Source organism: Monodelphis domestica, chromosome 8 (assembly GCF_027887165.1).
Source record: "Monodelphis domestica isolate mMonDom1 chromosome 8, mMonDom1.pri, whole genome shotgun sequence".
Lineage (NCBI taxonomy): Eukaryota > Metazoa > Chordata > Mammalia > Didelphimorphia > Didelphidae > Monodelphis > Monodelphis domestica.
In genome coordinates, this window is record NC_077234.1 from 98,759,297 (window position 1) to 98,780,429 (window position 21,133).

Consider the following 21,133-nt stretch of genomic DNA (forward strand, 5'->3'; position numbering starts at 1 on the left):
AGAGACTTCTTGCGGATCAGTGACAAAGTTTAATGATTTGAGGTACACACTTTATAGGGAAAATAATGTAGGCTAAAGTATTAAGTATGCCTTTTGCAGGGACAATTGTTAGTAATTGCTGATTTATAAAATGGAGACAATGGATTTAGATTACCTCAGTGGTTCTAAACAGAGTTTTCTATAGGTGATAATTCAATATGTCAATGTGTAACCATCTGACAGAGTTTCTCATAGAATTCCTGCATCAATAATTTCTTGGCAGGACATTTAGTATTTGGGTAGGAATTGGATTACGTTCTCATGCTGGGTGAGGGTATAGAGGAAGCTACGTATCTGACTACTTCTAAACTATGACTGTGATTTTACTGGAACCTACTCTTACTACTGGGGGCTATGTCCTTCCTTCAGGGAGCTTATCTGCAGGGAGAGAAAACATGTATACATATAAATATATACAAAATAAATGCAAGATCATTTTGCAGGGTCGGTACTAGCATATGAGTAGATCAGAAAAGTCTTCATTTTGGAGGCAGCAATTGAACGGATTCAATGATCTTTAAGGTCCTTCCAGCTAAATCTGTGATATGAATCTGTTGAAAGAGGATTTTTAAGAGAGTAAAGAGGGCTTTTAATTCAAAGCAGTTGTCTTTTTATCACATCTGACAAAGCCAGTCATCTGCCCTTAACAAATGCTTATTAACTGATTCCCTGATAAAGAAGGTACTATTTTTTTTTAGTATAAATGGACAGGTTAAAGAGGATACATTCTTTGCTTTGTAACAATTTAATCATTCTCTTTTTGTTTTAATAAGTATCTTTTCCACTACTGTGCTGTACCTGCTCTTACCTAAATTGCTTTGTAAGAAACACTTATGACTCTACTTGATTGATATATATATATATACACACACACACAGAGTACACAGTATATATGCATATTTTATATACACATACATACATTATACATATATAACATGTATATTACACATATTACACATATCTAGATTTTTGAGTCCCTACTCTGAAAATGGCATGTGTGTAGACAGGTATATGTTTATTTATATATATATATATATATAAGCAGTGGAATTGTAGAGCACACCCGTCCATCTCCTACTGATAGTGTGACAAGGAAATCACTTTTAAAAGACTGATATATATTAATTTAAGATCGCCAAGGAATTCAGCTATGTAATTCCTAAATGAAAACTCAAGTCAGCCGTCAACCTTTTATAGAGTTTAATTACAGACAGGAGGAAGAAAGGAATTAGAGATAGAGAGAGAGAGGGAGAGAGAAAGGGGAGAGAAGGGAATAGGGCTTAAATACCCCTTCTGTTTAGGCTGGGCCAAAGGGCCCAAGCCCTTAGATAGCTGGGGCAAAGAAAAGAGATCAGTCCCTATTACTCACGTGACCAAAATGAAGAAACAGTCTCAGAGGCCCCCACCTTCAGCTTCCTTCAGAGCAAGCTTCTCAGAGCACCTCTCCAACCACTCAGAGCCAAAACTCTCCAACCACCCCCTCAGTCCTCAGACCCCTCTATCTTTAAGGAAACCATCCAAGTTCCCTCCCCTCAGTTCTCACATCTACCAATCACTGTTCATCATTTTCCCTGTGCCAATGGTGGCTCTAGCTTAACCCAGGACCGCCCAGAGGTCTCTGGCTTTGCACATGTCTGTTGAAGGTCATATTCTCAAATAATTAAATTTTGATCTATGCTGCAGCCCTTCCTAAATTCTGTTAGGACTGAGTGGGGTGGAAATTGTATTTTCCAAGACCTGCTTCTGTCATTCCAAGTATCTCTATTGTATCAATTCTAAAATCAATCATGACTCAAAGAAATTCCTGTTCTGTGCTTAAGCATAGGTCAAAGCCCTTTCCATTGTTCAGCAAAAGGTTTCTGTCCTAAAGTAATCTTAAGAAGGGAGGAGAAGGAACCTCCCATGCCAATGGGGTTCACATTCCAATACACTATCAGTAAGAAATTTTCCAAATATGAAATTTCCCAATGGTGAAATTTCCAACATTCATAAGTCTAAGAAATTTTAAGGTTTACAATAGTGTGTGTCTATCTTGAGTAAATAAACTGCAGTTTAACTGTCTGTCTGTATCCCATAATGGCTTCTATGGGAAGTAGCTAGTGAGGACTAAAAATTCTCATAATAAAATTTATGACTTGTTTAAATTCATTCGCTGAATAGTAAATGTTCTTGTAATCAAAATTTTGTCCTCTGACTTCCAATCCCTTCTTATATTCAGTAGTCAGAGGTTTATAAAGTATGTTTGAAATCTTCCGATGGAAACAAACCATGCAAATCCAAGCCGACTATTCTGGAATTCAGTTTGTAAAAAGTATGTGCAACAGATTGTGTATTCACAGTCATTGGGATTATCAAATGAGATAATATATGTAAAAAGTATCATAAACTAGAGGGTCTTGTTATATATTTGTGTGGCTGAATTCCCGATTGCAGACAATGACCTCTTAGAATACTAGAATAACATACAATGGGAAGTTTTAAAAGGATATGGATAAAAGTAGATCTGTGGCAGAGGGGAGATTACAAAAAATCCCAGAGAAATAATCCCATTGGAAAAGAGATGGACTAGAAGTGAGTCCTAAGAAACATGAGATAGAAAGGATGCTTTTAGTAGAAGTGAGTATAAATGTTTACATTTATTCAGAGGTGGACCCATAAAATGTTCATGGATAGATGCCTAGAGTGCATCCTTCATTTTCTAGAGAAGGAACCTGAGACCCAGAGAAGCTAACTTACTTGTCCAAAGTTACACAGCTAATTGGTAGCAGAAAGAACCCAAGGCTCTTGAGCTTTATGGATGCTGTCTCACACCTTGGAGGCATCTGCAATTTATTCTCAACTTTGCAAGTTAAATTTTATTTTATCCATTTACTGAGAGCTTTGGAATACTGATACTTTAGATAGTATTAGAAATGACTGACTGGTAAACTATACTAACAATTTGTAATTTTTAAGAGCTACTTAGAATTCAATTTGTTTTTTTGGGGGGGAACATTTTTGAACTAGTGTTCTTAGTGTAATTTTGCAAAAGTTGTCAACTTTATTCCTAATTTTTTGTTAATTTTATGTGATAATGTAGGTAAAAAAAAAAAGAATCCAATATGTAGCTTGACTGTTGGGCTAGCTGGAGGTATTTATGGATTCAGGAGGCAGGATGAGAAGAATGGATAAGTTTCTGGGATCAGGAGGACCATAAGACATTCATGGTGAATTATGGTAAAGTTTATTTCATTACAGCTAGTATTTTATAGGCCAATATTACATAAGCTAAAATATTAAGTAATCTTTTTACATAGACAATGGTTGGTAATGATTTACAATCTTAGTACAATGTCTTGGTTTACATCACTGAAGTTTAGACAGAGTTTTCAATAGGCTGATAAATCAATATTTCAGTGTGTAACCATCTAACCCAGATTCTCTTGGAATCCCTGCATCAGTAGTTCTTGGAAGGACATGCAGTTACTACAAAGTACAGTAGGGAGGGGTTAGCAACCTCAGGTGACGTCATGAAACTATGTGACTGATTCCTACTAGGGGCTACACTTGTCTTTTATTTTTTTTATCTTTTTTCTATTCAACTCTTCATAAAAAAAAAAAACAACCTTTCAGAACAATATTGATTTCTTTTTTCAGGAATTTTTATGTGGTGGGAGACCTCTGGATACACTGATCCAAAGACTACTAGTGTCAGCAAATGAAGAAGCCATTGTTGAATTTTTGGATAATCACTTTAAATCTTCTAAATCAAAGAACTGAAATTGCCCCTATTAGAAATACAAATAAAAAGACTAAAACTTGGGTTGCTTTGTTCTATCATTTTTTTTTTAGTTATGTCCAATCCTTCATGATCTCATTTGATGTTTTCTTGGCAAAGATACTGGAGTGGTTTGCCATTCTTCTCTAGTTCATTTTACAGAATGAAACTGAGGCAAACAGGGTTAAGCGACTTATCCAGGGCCACACAACTAGTGTCTGAAGCCCGATTTGGAATTTTCCTGACTCGGGTCTAGCAATCTATCCACTGTGCAATCTAGCTGCCCTAGTAAACTGCTTTAGCCTAGTCCAACAGAAATAGAGAAAATACAGCTGAAAAGTTACTTTACTTCTAAGTATATTTTTAAAATCTGGTTACACTTTTAAAATATTTCCTGTATTTGACTTTAGAATTACTAGAAAGCTTAATCTAAATTTTTTAACTAGTCATTTTAATACAATGCAACATGCTTTTATTAAGCTCCTGCTAAAATGTGTAGAGGACAATGCCAGGAAGATAAATGCAGGAGATAAATACTAAATAAGATCTGGGCACTATCTCTTATTTTACTCCTGTCTCTGAGGAACTGGAGCCCCTTTCTCCATAATAACCTGTGACCTTGATCCCATCTCTCTCCCTCATCTCTTCTGGAAGCTTGTTCCATGAAATCATGAAACTGAGCAATACAACAAAATATTTTATTAAAAGCCTATTATATACAAGAGGCTGTGCCTTCTCTTAGGTCTTTCTTTGTCCTTTAAAAAGCCTCACTTAACCCTGCCATCTCCTCAATCTGTCATCCTATAGCTCTCTCTGTTTCATGGACAAACTCAGAATCCTCTACACTCACTCTCCTGAGTTCTTCAACACCAATTACTTCTCAGTTCTTTCCAATATGACTTCTGACCCTAACATTCTACTCACACTGCTTTCTCCATATGTACCATCTCTTAACTGCTAAAACTAAAGACCTTTTCTCAGCTCTTTCCTTCCTTGGTTTCTTTGACACTAATCTCTCATGGTTTTTCTTCTCATCCTTACCTGTCTTATTGTTCTTTCTCCTTTGTGGGATTATTATCTACCTTTTGCCTCCTTAACATAAGCATAGTTTTTTTTTTCCCCCAAGGGGCTAACCTGGACCATCTTCTCTATATGTTGTCACACACAAATGCACCCTCCCTTCCAGGTCTGTCTAAAAAAAATTTTTTTTATTTTGTTAAATATTTCCCAATTATATGTAAAAACATTTTAATCATTTTAATAAATTGTGAATTTCAAATTCTCTTCCTCCCATCCTTCCCCCCACTTCTTGAGACCATTTTGATTATATATGTGATGTCATGCAAAATATATTTCCATATTAGCCATATTGCAAAAGAATACAAAATAAAGCAATAATTTTTTTAAAAGTATGCTTCAAAATACATTCAGAGTTCATCACTTTTCTCTCAATTTTTCAGTATTCCCAGGTTTTCCTTGAACCTCCTCTCTTCATCATTTCTTATAGCACAATAGTACTTTATCACAATCATATATGATTTGTTCAGTCATTCCCCAATTGTTGGGCACCCCTCAACTTCCAAATCTTTTCCAATACAAAAAGAACTGCTATAAAAATTTTTGTAAATATACATACAAAAGAAGACCTTTGAGATCATCTTAGCTTCCATGGATTCAAGTTTCTCTTTATGGATGAATCCTCAATCCATATATAGCCCCAATTTCTTTCCTGAATTCCAGCCATTGCCTGCTAGATCCTTCCTCCTGAACTTCCTTTAGGAACCTCAAATGCAAAATGTCCAGAATAGAATTTATCCTCCCATCAACTCTACCTCCTTCAAACATCTTTATTTCTGTTCAGTATTCTAACATTCAAAGCCTCAGCTTTCTCATGTATAAGTGGATAACTATCATGAGGCAGATTAGTGGTACAGTGAATAGAGCAATGATCAGGAACACCCAAATTCAAATCCGACCTCAGAGGTTTCCTAACTGCTGGCCCAATGCGGGGCAAATCATTTAATCTCTCTCATATTCAGATTCTTCAAATGTAAAATGGGGGAAATAGGACTACCTCTCAGTATTGTTAAGATCAAATGAGATACTGTAACGCCCTTAGCATAATACTTAGTACATAGTAGGTGCTATATAAATGCTATTATTAATCATTTAAATTGTTCAGTCAAAATGTAAAAATGTTGAATACATATCAATTACTGAAATTATTTTCCATGCTTCTGGTGTCAATCTCTAAGCCATCTTCTACACAATGGGAAAATAAACTTCCTAAGGCACAGATCTGACAATATTTTAAATTTCTTGCTCATGGCATAGCATGGTGCTTTGTACATGGTAAGCACTCAATAAATGTCTGTTGAATTTAAATGTCACTCCCCTATTCAAAAACCACGTGGGCAAAAAACTCCTTAACTAAAAAGATATTTAAAGTCTTTCATGATTTAGTTTTGAATTATCTTTCTAGTGTTCTTTCACACTACTGCCCTTCATAAACTCTACATTCCAGTCAAACTGGATTAATCACTGTTCCCTAGACTAATTATTGAAATCTTCCCATTCTGTGTTGACACCTCCACTTCTCAAAATCCTCATCTTTCCTTCCTTAGCGAAGATCCCACCATTCTCTGTAGCCATACCCTACCATCCATCCCTTCTAACTTCCACCTCCCCAATCGTTAATTCTAGAACTTTCCTCTATTTTTTGTTTTCTTTTTCTTAAACATTCCCAATTACATTTTAAAATATTTATTTATTTAGAATATTTTTCCATGGTTACATGATTCATGTTCTTTCCCTCCCCTTTTGCCTCCCCCCCCTCCCAGAACTGATGAGCAATTCCACTGGGTTATACATGTATCATTGTTTAAAACCTCTTTCTATATTACTAATATTTGCAATGGAGTAATCATTCAAAGTCAACATTCCCAATCATATCTCCATCGAACCATGTGATCAATTATATATTTTTCTTCTGTGTTTCTACTTCCCACGGTTCTTTCTCTGTATGTGGATAGTGTTCTTTCTCATAAGTTCCTCTGGATTGTTCTAGATCATTGCATTAGCACTTTCCTCTTCAATTTTTCTTGTAGTTACTATACTTGTGTACATTATCCCTCCCACCCTAACACTGTATCCACACTTAACTGTGAATTTGAACTGAATCTTTAGCTATGTCATTTGACCTTTTTAAGCGTTTTAAAGAAATTTTGTTACCATTAATTATGTTGATAATATTTTTTACTTACTACTTCAAATATTTTTACAAGGGGTAGGGACTGGGTCTATGATTTCTTTGACACAAGGAAATTCCCTCTCTCTACCAGGGCCAGTAGGCATCTTTTCTGCAATTTAACCTTGTGGTTCAGTAGAGAACTGAGAGACTGATTTTCCCAGGGTCACATAACTATTGTGCCTGAAGAGAGACTTGAAACCATGTCTTTAGGATTAGAGGCTAGCTCTCGATTCACTATGCTATAGTACCTCTCATATTTATATACATTTTTGAAATTTATTTCTGAAAGACAAAGTACTTGTCTCAAATAGGTTTGGTTTTGTTCTTTTTTTTTTAAACCCTTCTTTATTCTAGGGGAAGGTTTAGACCATGTTGAATCTTGAAAAACTCAAAATATTAGGTTTTCAATCAACAAATTTATTTGGCTGTCTTTTTTCAAGCATGTCTAGAATGGCATCAAATGGAGGATGCTCTTATAAACTGGGGACATCAAAATAAATTTCTAAAACCCCAAGCCTCATACAAACAGAGCAAAACCTTCAGGATATCATTTGGAAATAAGCTTTCCTTTTAAAAAATAAACCTTTAAAAGATCTGATTATGAAACCTTGTGAATGACTGCCCAAGACCTTGGCATGAACCAATAAAATGTTAATCAGTATAAGCAGACTATATTATAAAAGATCTACTTTTGAAGGTGCATAACAGTTTGAGAAACAGTTTAGCTAAGACTAAATCATGTGAAAACAGGAATTAGGAACTTTTAAAAAGCACCCTCTTTTCTTTCTGGCATGCTAATAACAAATGCTGGTTTCTCTATTGTCTCAAACTTAGGAAGGTTAAATACCTGACAGTTCCACTGAAGGTTGAAGAAATAATAATAATAGCTGACATTTATATATGTGCCAAACACTGTACTAAGAGCTTTACAAATATTATTTCATTTGATCCTCACAGCTGTGGATGTAGAAGCTATTATTTCCATTTTACAAATTAAAAAAAATTGAGGTAGAGGTTAAGTGACTTTGACCAGGGTCACACTGCTAGTAGTAAGTGTTGAAGTCTGATTTTGAACTCGTATTCCTGACTCCAGGATCAAGGATTTTATAGCTCTATCCATTACAAGTAGGTTTGGGGTTTGTTGTTTTGTTTGTTTGTTTGTTTTAAGCCTTATGTTCCACCTTAGAATTAATGCTAAGTATTGGTTCTAAGGCAGAAGAGTGGTGTGGGCTAGGCAGTTGCAGTTAAGTGACTTGCCTAGGGTCACACAGCCAGGAAGTGTCTGAAGCTAGACTTGACCAAGTAGTTTTTAAAAGAAACAAGGCATTTGTAGTTGTGTATAAATGAAAGGGTACCTGAATGCCATAGACTGACGTTATCTATGGGGCACTTAAAAATTCTTCCAGGCTTTCATCTGTTTTCCTTGTTAGAGATTCCCAGCTCATATTTAACTAGGTATCCTTAATTATGATACCTCAAATCAGGCACTGGTTTATAAATCTGTATGTATGTTCTCCATGGGAATTTTACAAGTTTCCAATGGATTCAATTAAGGTCAGAATTTTTCAAGACAAATTTTCAAGATCCAAGTAGTTCATTATCCAGTTTGTGGGGGAAAGGGAGAATGATCTTTAAAGCTTTGCTGCCATTTTTCCTTTTGAGATCTTTTAAAGTCCTCTACCAGGGCCTACCACCAGCCTTTTGATCCCCAAAGCAGTAATTAAAGAGAATTACTAAATGGATTGACAGAAATCAATTAACATTAGAAGCATTTAACAAATTCAAGAGAATAGAAGAATATATCTTTAAAGACACTACATTTTGTTGATGCTATCAGTGGTGACGTCATATTTAAGGTCAGTCCTACCCAGCGAACTATTTATTTTTAAAAGAAAATGTTTTTTTAAGGGGAGTGGGGGGGACCCGTCAACTGCGTCTGATATTCCACACCTAACATCCCTTGCTTTCTGCAAAACCAGAAATTACTCCTTAATTGCAGCTGTGATCAGATTAAAAAGAGAAAGTGGCGGGCGCCGCCTTTTCCACAAACACTGGGGTCGATCCAACACAATGAAACGAAAATTCCCGACGTGCTCTCCTCTCCCGACCTTTCCCTGACCCCAGCATGCCTTGCGCCTCCCAGAGACACCTGGGAACTGTAGTCTCCCGGGGGCCGCCCCCGTCACCAGGACAGCAGCTGCACCTTTCCCAGCCCGCTGCTGCCGAGAGAGCGGAGAAAGAGGAGGGAGAAGGCGGAGGAGAGAGGCGAGAGACGCGAGCGGGACGCAGCCAGCGGAGAGGGGAAACCTGTGCGTCCGACCGGGGCGGCTCGGCGAAGGCGCAGAGCCAGCTGCAGGACAGAGCGAGAGCTGCAGCCAGTCCTCCGCGGCAGCGGCGGCTGGCTGAGGAGCCAGGAGACAACCCACAGAGCCAGCCCCGGCCCCGGCGCCCGCGCCTCCGCCACCACCACCACCACGCAGTCCCGGGAGGAGCCTCCGCGTCCCCGCCGCCTGCCCAACCCCCGCGGCGGGAGGCGGCCCAGAAAGATGGCCGGGCTCTCGGTCTCGTCCTTCTTTTCGGGGCCCGAGGAGCTGGAGGACGCGGCCCACGCCCCGGCCCTGGTGGCCCAGCTCAAGTCCTTCTACGACGCCCGGCTGCTTTGCGATGTGACCATCGAGGTGGCTGCGCCCGGCGGGGGGCCCGGGGCCAGCCGGCTGTTCTCGTGCAACCGCAACGTGCTGGCAGCCGCGTGCCCCTACTTCAAGAGCATGTTCACAGGCGGACTGTTCGAGAGCCAGCAGCCTCGCGTGACCATGCACGACATGGATGCTGAGTCGCTGGCGCTGCTGCTGGACTACTGCTACACTGGCCGCGTGTCTGTCAGCGAGACCAACGTGCAGCGGCTCTACGCGGCCGCCGACATGCTGCAGCTCGAGTATGTGCGCGAGGCCTGCGCGGCCTTCCTTGCCCGCCGCCTCGATGTGGCCAACTGTGCTTCCATCCTCAAGTTTGCTGACGCCTTTGATCACCCGCAGCTGCGGGCCAAGGCCTTGGCCTTCGTGGCCCGTAACTTCTCCCAGCTCAGCGGGGCCCCACGCCCCGGGGGAGAGGAGTCCTTGGCCGAGCTGAGCCTGGCCCAGCTGCAGGAGGTGCTGCGCCTGGACAGCCTGGACGTGGACAGCGAGCGAGCCGTGTGCAAGGTAGCTGTGCAGTGGCTAGAGGCCGCCCCTCTGGAGCGAGGCCCTAGTGCTCCTGAGGTGCTTCGCTGCGTGCGCTGGCTCCACTTCGGAGACCTTGACCGTGCCTACCTGGAGGGGCTGCGCTCCAAGCCCTTCGTCAAACGCTACTGCCCCGGGCTCATTGAGGCCGCCCTGCGCACCCGCTATGGAGACATGATGCTCAAGACCCCCCAGCCTGCCCTGCCAGCCCCTGGCAGTGCTACTGGCCAAGTGACCGAGAGCCACGCCCGCAGGATAGGCATGATGGCCAAAGAGATGGTCATCTTTTTCGGACACCCCAAAGACCCCTTCTTGTGCTATGACCCATATTCGGGGGACATCTACACCATGCCATCCCCTCTGACCAGCCTCGCTCACAACAAGACCATCACTTCCTCCGCGGTGTGCGTGTCCCCAGACAACGACATCTACCTGGCAGCCCAGCCCAAGAAGCAGCTCTGGGTCTATAATCCGGCCCAGAATAGCTGGCAACAGCTGGCTGACCGCCTGATGTGCAGGGAGGGCATGGACCTGGCCTACCTCAATGGCTACATTTACATCTTGGGGGGTCGAGACCCAGTGACCGGAGTAAAATTGAAAGAAGTGGAATGCTACAGTATTCAGAGGAACCAGTGGGTCCTAGTGGCCCCTGTGCCCCATTCTTTCTACTCCTTCGAGCTCATCATGGTTCACGACTATCTGTATGCGGTCAACAATAAACGGATGCTCTGCTACGACCCCAGTCGCAACCAGTGGCTGAACTGCGCCTCGCTCAAACGCAGCGACTTCCAGGAGGCATGCGTCTTCAACGAGGAGATCTACTGCATCTGTGACATCCCAGTCATGAAGGTGTACAACCCAGCACGCGGGGAGTGGAGGCGCATCAGCAACATCCCCCTGGACGCTGACACACACAACTACCAGATTGTGAGGCATGGGCAGAAGCTGCTGCTCATCACGTCCACCACACCACAGTGGAAGAAGAACCGAGTCACCGTGCACGAGTACGAGCCCAGCGACGACCGCTGGGTCAACATTGGGACCATGCTGGGGCTGCTGCAGTATGATTCGGGCTTCATCTGCCTCTCCGCTCGTGTCTACCCCTCGTGCCTGGAGCCGGGCCAGAGCTTCATCACTGAGGAAGATGACGTCCGCAGCGAGTCCAGTGCTGACTGGGACTTGGAGGGGCTCAGTGAACTGGACTCTGAGTCGGGGAGCTCCAGTTCCTTCTCCGAAGACGAGGTCTGGGTCCAAGTGGCCCCCAGAGGGAACGCATTTATGCAGCAGGGCTCCTTATAAAGAGACTGATTGGGAAGAATAGTTTATTGGTATGGAATGTATTTTAATAGTTCCCCCACCCACCCGCCCACCATTTCCCCCCTCCACCATCCAATTAAAAAAACAAGTGGAAGCAGCTGATTTGGTTTAGTTGGGGACAGTGTTTGGAAATATTAATGTCATGTATTATTACCAGATTTAAGCATAAATATTTAAAGAACACTACAGATCAAAGAAATGCAACCTATTTACTAATTTACTGTGCTAAAGAAAGAAACCCAGGGTTTACCTTTAATAGTAAAATGCTATGCAAAATAAGCTAGATGGGAACTTAACATGGCAGACCCTGTGTCCTCAGTATTTAATCATCCATCACCTTGATGGATTAATTTTATTTTTGTTCTGTATGTTGATGCTTTGATCAGCCTGAAGAATTTAGCTTGCTATTCATTTTAAAACTGTGAATTTGCCATAAGCATTGTACTTTTGAAAGATTGAATTGTGATTTTATATTAGGAACCTAGTGGAAATAGGAGTTGATGGAAAGAAAGTTTAAAGGTATACTTTTTTCGTTCAGATAATGAAAATCCAAAGTACTAATGTAATTTTTTTCTTACCTATTTTTAAGTAAAATTCAGTCTTTGAAATCTTAGATAAATCCCCAAAATTTAGGCTAGGAAAAGGTGATTTTTATTTGCCACAAAGTTTAGAATAGACCTCTTACAAGCCTAAGGAAAAAATCAGGACTCCAGTATTTGAGGATCAGTTGCAAAATTTGAAAGTTAGTGAATTTGCCAAATGACAGTTTCCTTCTTTAACGTGGCATTGCTTTCCATTAGTGTCAAGAAATCATTTTAAAACCTTCCTAAACCAAAAATGAATTTGCCTTGTAAAACCTTGATATTTTGAACTATATACTATACATATATATTCGAATCATAGCAACAACTTTTTCACAAGACAGTAGTTAGGGTTTTTTGAATTTTATTGCAGTGGTCATTCCTTGAATTACCATAAACCTTATATGCTTCCCTAAGAGACTTTGGATATACAATTTTAGTGATGGTTTTAGAGAGCTTTTCTGTGGAAGATGGGTTGTTACGTATGGTTAATGTCAGAGAATATTGAATGTGAAAGTGTGTATAAGCTAAGTATTTTATTGAATTTAGTAGTAATTGTGTCTGTTGACTATAACATCAAGTGCCAGCAAATATGAACATTTTAAAAAATGCTGTGTAATTTAAGGCCTGTTTTCGTGTAGCACTGAGATAAACACTACCAGGTTTGTAAAAACACTATTAAAAGTTCTTGATTATCAGCTATAAGCTATTTTTCTATTAAAAGTTGACAATTTAAGAACACAATCTGGATGATGGTTTGTTTTTTTTTTTTCATTTTAAGTATTACCTTGAAGACTGAAGGTTTATTTTGACCTCCCAAAATCACTACTGGTTTTAATTTTTTAATATTAGGATCTTCTTTATGTTAATTCTGTGAACAAAATTAACCTTTTTGCTTTTAACCTTTGGAAGCCTGATGAAAGAGAAACTCAAAAGGAAAGGTTTCTTTCAAAACTGCAAGGAACTCCATCTTCTAGATAGACCAAAGTGTAGTTGCTCCTTATATTTTGAGGGCTTTTCTCTCATTAATTTAGTCAGTACAACATTTTAAGTAATATAAATTATACATCAAATAAATGTCATTTATAAGTAGTTATCCTCTTTTTGAAAATATTGTAGTATTAGTCTTTGGGTATTCAGTCTTTATTTCAGCTGGACAGTGGCTAGAACTTACTACGCACTTTTGCTTAGGTCATAGACCTCATCAAAACTTTTTAACCATTCTGGTATCTTGGACCTCTTTAGCAGTCTGGTGAAATATATAGACACTTGATCAAAATAATCTTTAAATGCATAAAATAAATTACATTGGATTACAAAAAAAAAACCAGTTATATTGAAATAGAATTATAAGAGCATTTTCTGAAAACCAATTGATAGAACCCCATTTAAAATCTTCTCTATCCTAAGAAATTTGAAATCCTGGCATCTCTGTGAAAAGTTAAACTAAGCCCTTTTAAAAAAAATAATACATAATCAAAGGAGATGTTAGTGGATTGGGTACCCGATAGTTCATATTTTTTAGGACTAAAGTAGAATAAAATCTGCCACAGGACTTGGATTCATCTCCTACAGGAAATGATTTTTCAATGGTGCAAGCTTTTTTTTGGTCAAGAAATATGCTTCTAGCCAAGTCTAGACATTGTTTTTGAATGTTGAAACATAAAGTTAAAATGCCAATATAATCAAAAGATAGTAATTAAGACCAGAGCCCTATGTTATCTTAGCTATCTTAAATAGTTACTTGCAAGGAGAAATAAGCAACTATATCAGCTCTTGGAGAGAAATTCTTACAAATACATGATACCCGGCTGCTATTTAAAAAAATAAAAAAGTTAAGACCTTTATTATTTAAGTTCTTCAAGAGAAGCTGAATCCATGTACTTTTAAAATTTCCTCGAGGGAAAAGATATTAACCTTATTTTGTAGTAAAATGATTTGCCTAAAGACAAATATTTTCCAATAAATTTATTTGTAGAATCCATGTTACTTGATTCCCTACCTTTCTCCCTCAGTGACAATACTGGCAGTGGAATTTTTTGTTTTGGGTTTTGGTGACAGGGTGGCATCCCTGGTCCAATTTCCAGGAGTAATGTTGACATCTTTCAGCAAAGCTCTGATTTCAAGGATTTGTGATTTCCATCATTCCTTAAATTTAATCCAACAAAAACACCGAGGAAAAGCATGACTACAGGGGTTGAGGGGATTTGATTGAGGAGAGACTCTAAATGAACACCCTAATGCAAATACCAACAACATGGAAATGGATTCGAATCAAGGACACAGGTGATACCCAGTCAGCTATGGGAGGAGTGGAGGAAAAGAAAATAATTTTTTTTCCCAATGAATAATGTTTGAAAATGACCAAATAAAATAATGTTTAAAAGGAAAAAAAAATTTAATCCAACAACAGTTCTATCCATATATATGATGTGTTTGATCTAAGGAACTAAAGAATTAAATTCTTGGCAAATAACATTATTTAAATTGTATTAATTTATTTTTAATTATTTAAATAAAAGGTAAGGGGCATTGACGTTTCCAAGAGAAGGAAAATATAGTTTCAAGATTATATAAGATCCTGGACCTGTTAAGGGAGCAAAAGAAAAAAGCTGAGCTGAGGGGTTCTGTATTGATTTAGAAAACCAGAGTTCAAGTCCTTCCACCATTTATTAACTCTGACCTCTGGTCCTCATCTGTAATTAGGATCAAAGTAGTCTCTAGATTACCTACCTTTTTGAGGTCAATTTACATAAGCACATTATTTTGATGGCTCCACTTTTTCCTTTTATTTTCCTTTTAAGACAAATTGTTTTATAAAATTCTTACGACACTTGGAAAGAAACTAGCCAAACCAAAGCCCCATCACAGTCCTATAAGCACCTGTTTTTGTACATTATACCAAATTATGTCATCCATTAAAAAAGGGGTATACTCCCCATCTCATATTGGTATGAAAATACATGTGGTCTGTTTTTTTTTTCCTTAAAAAAAAAGAAAAATATTGCATTTGTCTCTCCAATCCTTCCCTAGCAATTTTGACAGTTAAACCTTTTATCACTCTTACAATGATTAAATGAACCAGGTCTGTTAATTCAAAATAGCTGGAGGAGCATGAAACTGGACCCGAAATACTATTTAATGACAGCATTTCTACTGGGTGGCAAGTAATGAGTGAAGGCAATCTAGACTTTATTTCAGAGAAAGCAGTCATTGAGAGAGAAAAGGGAGAAGGTGGGCTCAGGTGCCTCTTTTCTTTCCAAAGAGATATATTTAAAAGGTTCATATTTTTGGAGCCTGGACTTTAATTTCTTAGGACAGATAAATCCAGAAACCAAAAGGAAACTAAGCAAGGAATAAGAGCCTAAGGCCTAAAGATTATTGGACTTGTAACTGGTAGATGAGCTGTCTCCCAGAAAAAACTACTCTCCTTGGTTGACAAAGGCTATAAAAACCAAGTTCAAGCTCCACAGGCAAAGCAGAAGACAGGAGAGAGATGGCCAAGAGCATGAGGGGCAGTAGTTCAGATGACAAGATGGTGGCAGAAATATTTGATAAATGCCAGTAAGAAATAGGTGACCATGGGAAATAAATGGGGAAAGCATTAGTTTTGCAGTGGGGTAGGAGTAAGGCAAACTGTACTCTACCAGCCCAGTAAATCCCTAAGACAAAGGGATCTGTGGATAAATCTCTAGTGTAAACCTCAAAATTTCCTTAGACTTATAAATGTTGGAAATTTCACCATTGGGATATTTCATACTTGGAAAATTTCTTACTGATAGTCTATTGGAATGGGAACTCCATTGGCATGGGAGGTTCCTTCTCTTCCCTTCTTAAGATTACTTTAGGACAGAAACCCTTTGCTGAACAATGGAAAGGACTTTGACCTATGCTTAAGCATAGAACAGGAATTTCTTTGAGTCTTGATTGATTTAGAATTGATACAATGGAGATACTTGGAATAAATCTCCACCCTATTCAGTCCTAATAGGATTGAGTAAGGGCTGCAGCCTAGATCAAAATTTAATTATTCCAATCTCTACCATACTCAAGTTAACAGGATTTAGAAAGGGCTGTAGCAAAGGAGTATAGATTTAATCATTTGAAAATATGACCTTCAACAGACATGTGCAAAAGCCAGAAACCTCTGGGCGGTCCTGGGTTAAGCGAGAGCCTCCATTGACAGGGAAATTGATGAAGAGTGATTGGTAGATGTGAGGACTGAGGGGAGGCAACTTGGATGGTTTCCTTAAAGATAGGAGGGTCTGGAGACTCGAGGGGTGGTGGAGTTTTTTGGTCGGTGGTTCCTGGGCTCTGAGGAAGCTTGCTCTGAAGGAAGCTGAAGGTGGGGGCCTCTGAGACTGTTTCTCCATTTTGGACACGTGAGTAATAGGGACTGATCTCCTTTCTTTGCCCCAGCTATCTAAGGGCTTGGGCCTTTTGGCCCAGCCTAAACAGAAGGGGTATTTAAGCCCTATTCCCTTCTCTCCCCTTTCTCTCTCTATATATATCTCTAATTCCTTTCTTGCTCCTATTGTAATTAAACTCCAAAAAAGGCTGACGGCTGACTTGAGTTTTTCATTTAGGAATTACATAGCTGATTCCTTGGCGACCTTAAATTAATATATATCAGTCTTTTAAAGTGATTCCCTTGTAACATTGTGGCTGACCACACGGGAGTCTAAAGAATCCTCTCAATAAAACTTTTTCCTTGCCTTTTTACTATACTGTTTCACCACTTAGTCCTTTTTTTTTAACAAAAAACTTGGCTTAAAGACACAGCTGCTAGAACACGTGAGTATAAAAAACTTTTTCTCTTTTCTCCTTAAGTTAAATTGGAATCAGCAGTTTTTTCTTTTTCTTCCCTTTAATCTTAAGGGACAGCTGGGTAGCTCAGCGGATTGAGAGCCATCCCTAGAGGCAGAAGGTCCTGGGTTCAAATCGGACCTCAGATACTTCCCAGCTGTGTGACTCTGATAGACAGAAAACAGCTGTTTTTAAATCTCAGCAACAGGACTCTAAAGTCCTGGCTGGAAGAACTGTTTCTAAATATCCTTTCCCTTAAGGAACAACTTCCTGGATTAAAAAAAAAAAAAAACCCTGTGGAAAGTTTGTTGCTTTGCCCTGCTCCCCACGTGTTTTGTGAAATTACAAAATATACATATAAAAATGAGTACTACATTCTTTGACAATTATATGGCAGCTGAAGAAGTAGGGGCATTGAGGAATGAAGGATACCTCCAAATTTTTATATTAATAGGTACTGTCATTTTTGTACTCCTCAATACTATATTTAGAGATGAAAAAATAAAAAATATTGAGGATAAAATAAAACAAAATGAGGATAAAATAAAACAAAATGAGGATAAAATAAAACAAAATGAGGATAAAATAGAAAATATTGAGGATAAAATAGAAAATGTTGAGGATAAAATAGAAAAAAATGAGGATAAAATAGAAAATATTGAGGATAAAATAGAAAATATTGAGGATAAAATAGAAAAAATTGAGGATACAATAGAAAAAATTGAGGATACAATAGAAAAAATTGAGGATAAAATAGGAAATATTGAGAATAAAATAGAAAAACTTGAGGATAAAATAGGAAATATTGAGAATAAAATAGGAAATATTGAGGATAAAATGGGAGATATGGAAGATAAAATAGGAAAAATTGAGGAAAAAATGCAAGCCCAATTAGAAGATCTAAAATGTTTCTTACAGGATCAATGGGCAAACACCCACTCTACCAGAAACAGACCTGTTTCTGAACCTTTGAATGAGGAAATTTCCTTCCCTGAAATAGAGATGGAAAACACCTTCCCTATAGCCCAGTTAACAGACTGCTTCTCTCGTGCAGTGCAAATCTTGTCTGAATTTAATCCCCAAAACCCTTCCCCTGCAATCCCAGCTTCTCATGTTCCTTCTCCTACAGAAAACCAAATTCCAATGCAAGGGAGATCTTGTCCTCCTAGAGAAACCTGTCCTTGTCAAACTGACCCACAGGTGCAAAATTCAACTAGAGGCCTGTTTCCTCTAAGAGAAGTACCTGAAATAGGACGAAATGGGGATGTGGTGACTTTAAGACATAGGATACCGTTTACTCCCCAAGAAATAAATGAATTTACACGAAATATCCCCACATATGAACAAGATCCTTTTCTAGTAACAAAAAAGATGGGAGACATATTTTTTCAATATAATCCATCCTACAAGGACGTTGAGAGCTTACTACAGGCTTTTTTAAGTGAACGTGAAAAAAATAAAATAATTGCTCATGTCAACAAAACCCGGGGGCGTAATGCAGCACATTGGCCATCTCAGGATCCCGAATGGGACTATAATAATCCTGAGGACTATCTACAACTATACCGTTGTAGAGAGGCCATCCTCACGGCCATGAAGGAATGTGCGGACAGTACAGATAAGTGGATGGAACTGGAAAAAATTAAGCAAAAGGAAAACGAAACACCCTCCAGATTTATGGACAGAATTATCGAGTTTGGGGACAGATACTTAGATTGGGACTTAAATAAAGAGAATAGTTTAAGACAAGTTAGAAGAATCTTTGTAAACAATTCTTGCAAAGTAATTAAAAATTATTTTAAAACACAATGCCCAAGATGGTCAGATATGGACCTTGAAGAATTGCGAAAAACAGCTATATATGTTTTTAAGGGAAACGAAGAAAAGGAGAAAGAGAATAATGATGACATGGAGGAAATGAAGAAAAAAATGAGATGTGTAATAGATAGGATAACTAAATTAGAAAGTGGGCATGATAATGAACCAACGACAATTGCCCCTCTCCAGAAATCCAATTATCAATCCATTACTTGCCACTTCTGTGAGAAGAAGGGCCACAAAATGATGGAATGTAGAACCTTTCTTAAGATGTTTGGAAGGAATACACAGTTTAATAATGGTTTTAGAAATAATAACTATAGAAATTATGATAATGGTTATAGAAACCAGAATTCTAGAAATTATAATAATGACTATGGAAATAACTATAATGAATATAGAAATAAGAACTTTAGAAACCAGAATTATAGAAATAGGAATTGGGAATTTAATGACAATGCTCAAATTGAAGAAAATTTTAATGATAATACTCAACAATATATGAGAAATGGCGCTCGTCCAAAAATTACTCGAGGTACTAATGACCCTCAGAGAGGTGCCCTTCAGGGGGGTGCCCAAGGAATATCCCAAACACAATGATGGTGCCCGGGGGGGGGCTGGGGCACAGGAATCAGAGGATACAACCTTTGATTTCCCAGACCCTGATGTCCTACTACCCGTTGTCCCTATCCACTGCCCTCCCCATACTAATGAACCCCATGTTACCTTAAAAGTGGGTAACACTTATTATGATTGTCTATTAGACACCGGAGCTTCCTGGTCTGTATTAAAGAGAACACCTGATTTACAATGTTATTCTATTGGCTCAGAGAATGTAATGGGAGTATCAGGAATAACCCAAAGAGTTAAAAGACTTCCTCCTAGAATGGTGTCTGTAGGACCCCTAGAGGTACAACACTCCTTCCTTTTGATGCCTGACTCCCCTTTAAATTTGCTGGGGAGGGACCTTCTATGCAAACTCAGAGCCACAATAACCTGCTCCCCAGATGGCTCATTATCATTAGAAGTACCAGAGGAATCTTTAAATTTACTCCCTGTACTTCTCTCGGAAAACCAGGAGGCAAAAGAACCTTCCATTTTTGAAATACCTAAAGATATACCGGAGTCTCTTTGGGCCACATCTTCTTCTGATGTAGGCTTACTTAAATCTGCTGTTCCTGTGCAGATAAAAACTAAATCTAGCCCACCTCCTTCTATCCCTCAGTATCCCCTCTCAAAGGAGGCAATTGAGGGTATTACACCAGTTATTAACTCATTAATAGAACAGGGAATAATAATCCCTTGCAAATCTGAATACAACACGCCCATCCTGCCAATTAAAAAACCAAAAAGAGGGCCCGATGGCAAACACATCTATAGATTTGTACAGGATCTAAGGGCAGTGAATAATCACGTTATAAAGAGACACTCCGTAGTTTCTAACATACATACTATTATTTCATCTATTCCTAGCACAGCTACATACTTTACAGTAGTAGACTTGTGTTCAGCTTTCTTTTCCATACCAATACATGAAAACTCCAGGCATATTTTTGCTTTCACCTGGAAGGGCTCACAATATACCTGGTGTCGGCTGCCACAGGGTTATGTCGAAAGTCCGAGCTTATTTGAGCAAATTTTGAGCCAAGACACAGACAATATAACATTTAAAAATAGCAAATTAATCAAATATGTAGATGATCTACTCTTGGCTTCAACAGATGCAGAAACATGTCAAGAAGATAGCAAACACCTTCTTTTGGAATTGCACAAAAGAGGACATAAAATCTCTAAGGATAAAGTTCAATGGTGTCTCCAAAAAGTAGAATATTTGGGATTCATCTTGACTGCGGGTGCTCGTTATATTTCTCCAAAACGAATTGAGAACATTCAAAAATTGAGTGCTCCTACCACTAAGAAACAGCTGAGAGCAATTTTAGGAGCAACAGGGTTTTGTAGACAATGGATTCCTTGCTATGGGGAAATCACCAAACCCCTTATAGCATTAACAAAGGATTCGGTTCCTGAACCCCTCAAATTAGAGCCTGAACACTTGTCAGCTCTAACAGATCTGAAAAAGGCTATCATGTCTGCCCCTGCTCTAGGCATCCCAGATTACAACAAGCCATTTACTTTATATGTGCATGAGCGAAGAGGAGTAGCCTCTGGTGTGTTAACTCAGACTTTGGGACCTTCTCAGCGCCCAATTGCTTATTATTCTGCCCAACTAGACCCAGTAGCAGCAGGAGCACCACCATGCCTTAGAGGAGTAGCTGCTACAGCCTTACTAGTAACAAAAACCGTTGATTTAGTATTGGGATGTCCATTAACAATAATGTGCCCACAT

At 39.0% G+C, this 21,133-nt stretch overlaps 2 protein-coding genes across 10 annotated transcripts in view; both read left to right on the plus strand.

Moving 5' to 3' along the window:
* The window catches only part of MTRF1 (mitochondrial translation release factor 1), a 34,777-nt gene extending 25,567 nt beyond the window's left edge, over nt 1-9,210 (plus strand). For 5 of the 9 annotated variants that reach the window (XM_056807193.1, XM_056807191.1, XM_056807196.1 and 2 more), the window contains one exon: nt 9,026-9,210. In XM_056807193.1, the coding sequence (XP_056663171.1) occupies nt 9,026-9,208 (183 nt within the window). In that variant the 3' untranslated portion in view covers nt 9,209-9,210. Of the gene's footprint in view, nt 1-3,118; nt 3,256-3,675; nt 3,842-9,025 lie in introns of those variants that run through there. The other 4 variants (XM_007501518.3, XM_007501516.3, XM_007501517.3 and 1 more) reach the window with 2 other exon arrangements.
* Nucleotides 9,209-12,906, plus strand: KBTBD7 (kelch repeat and BTB domain containing 7; the record flags this gene model as incomplete). The annotated part of the gene is made up of 1 exon (XM_016424683.2): nt 9,209-12,906. A coding segment is annotated over one exon (2,355 nt), but the record flags the coding sequence as incomplete, so codon positions are not given.
* Nucleotides 12,907-21,133: the final 8,227 nt, after the last annotated feature.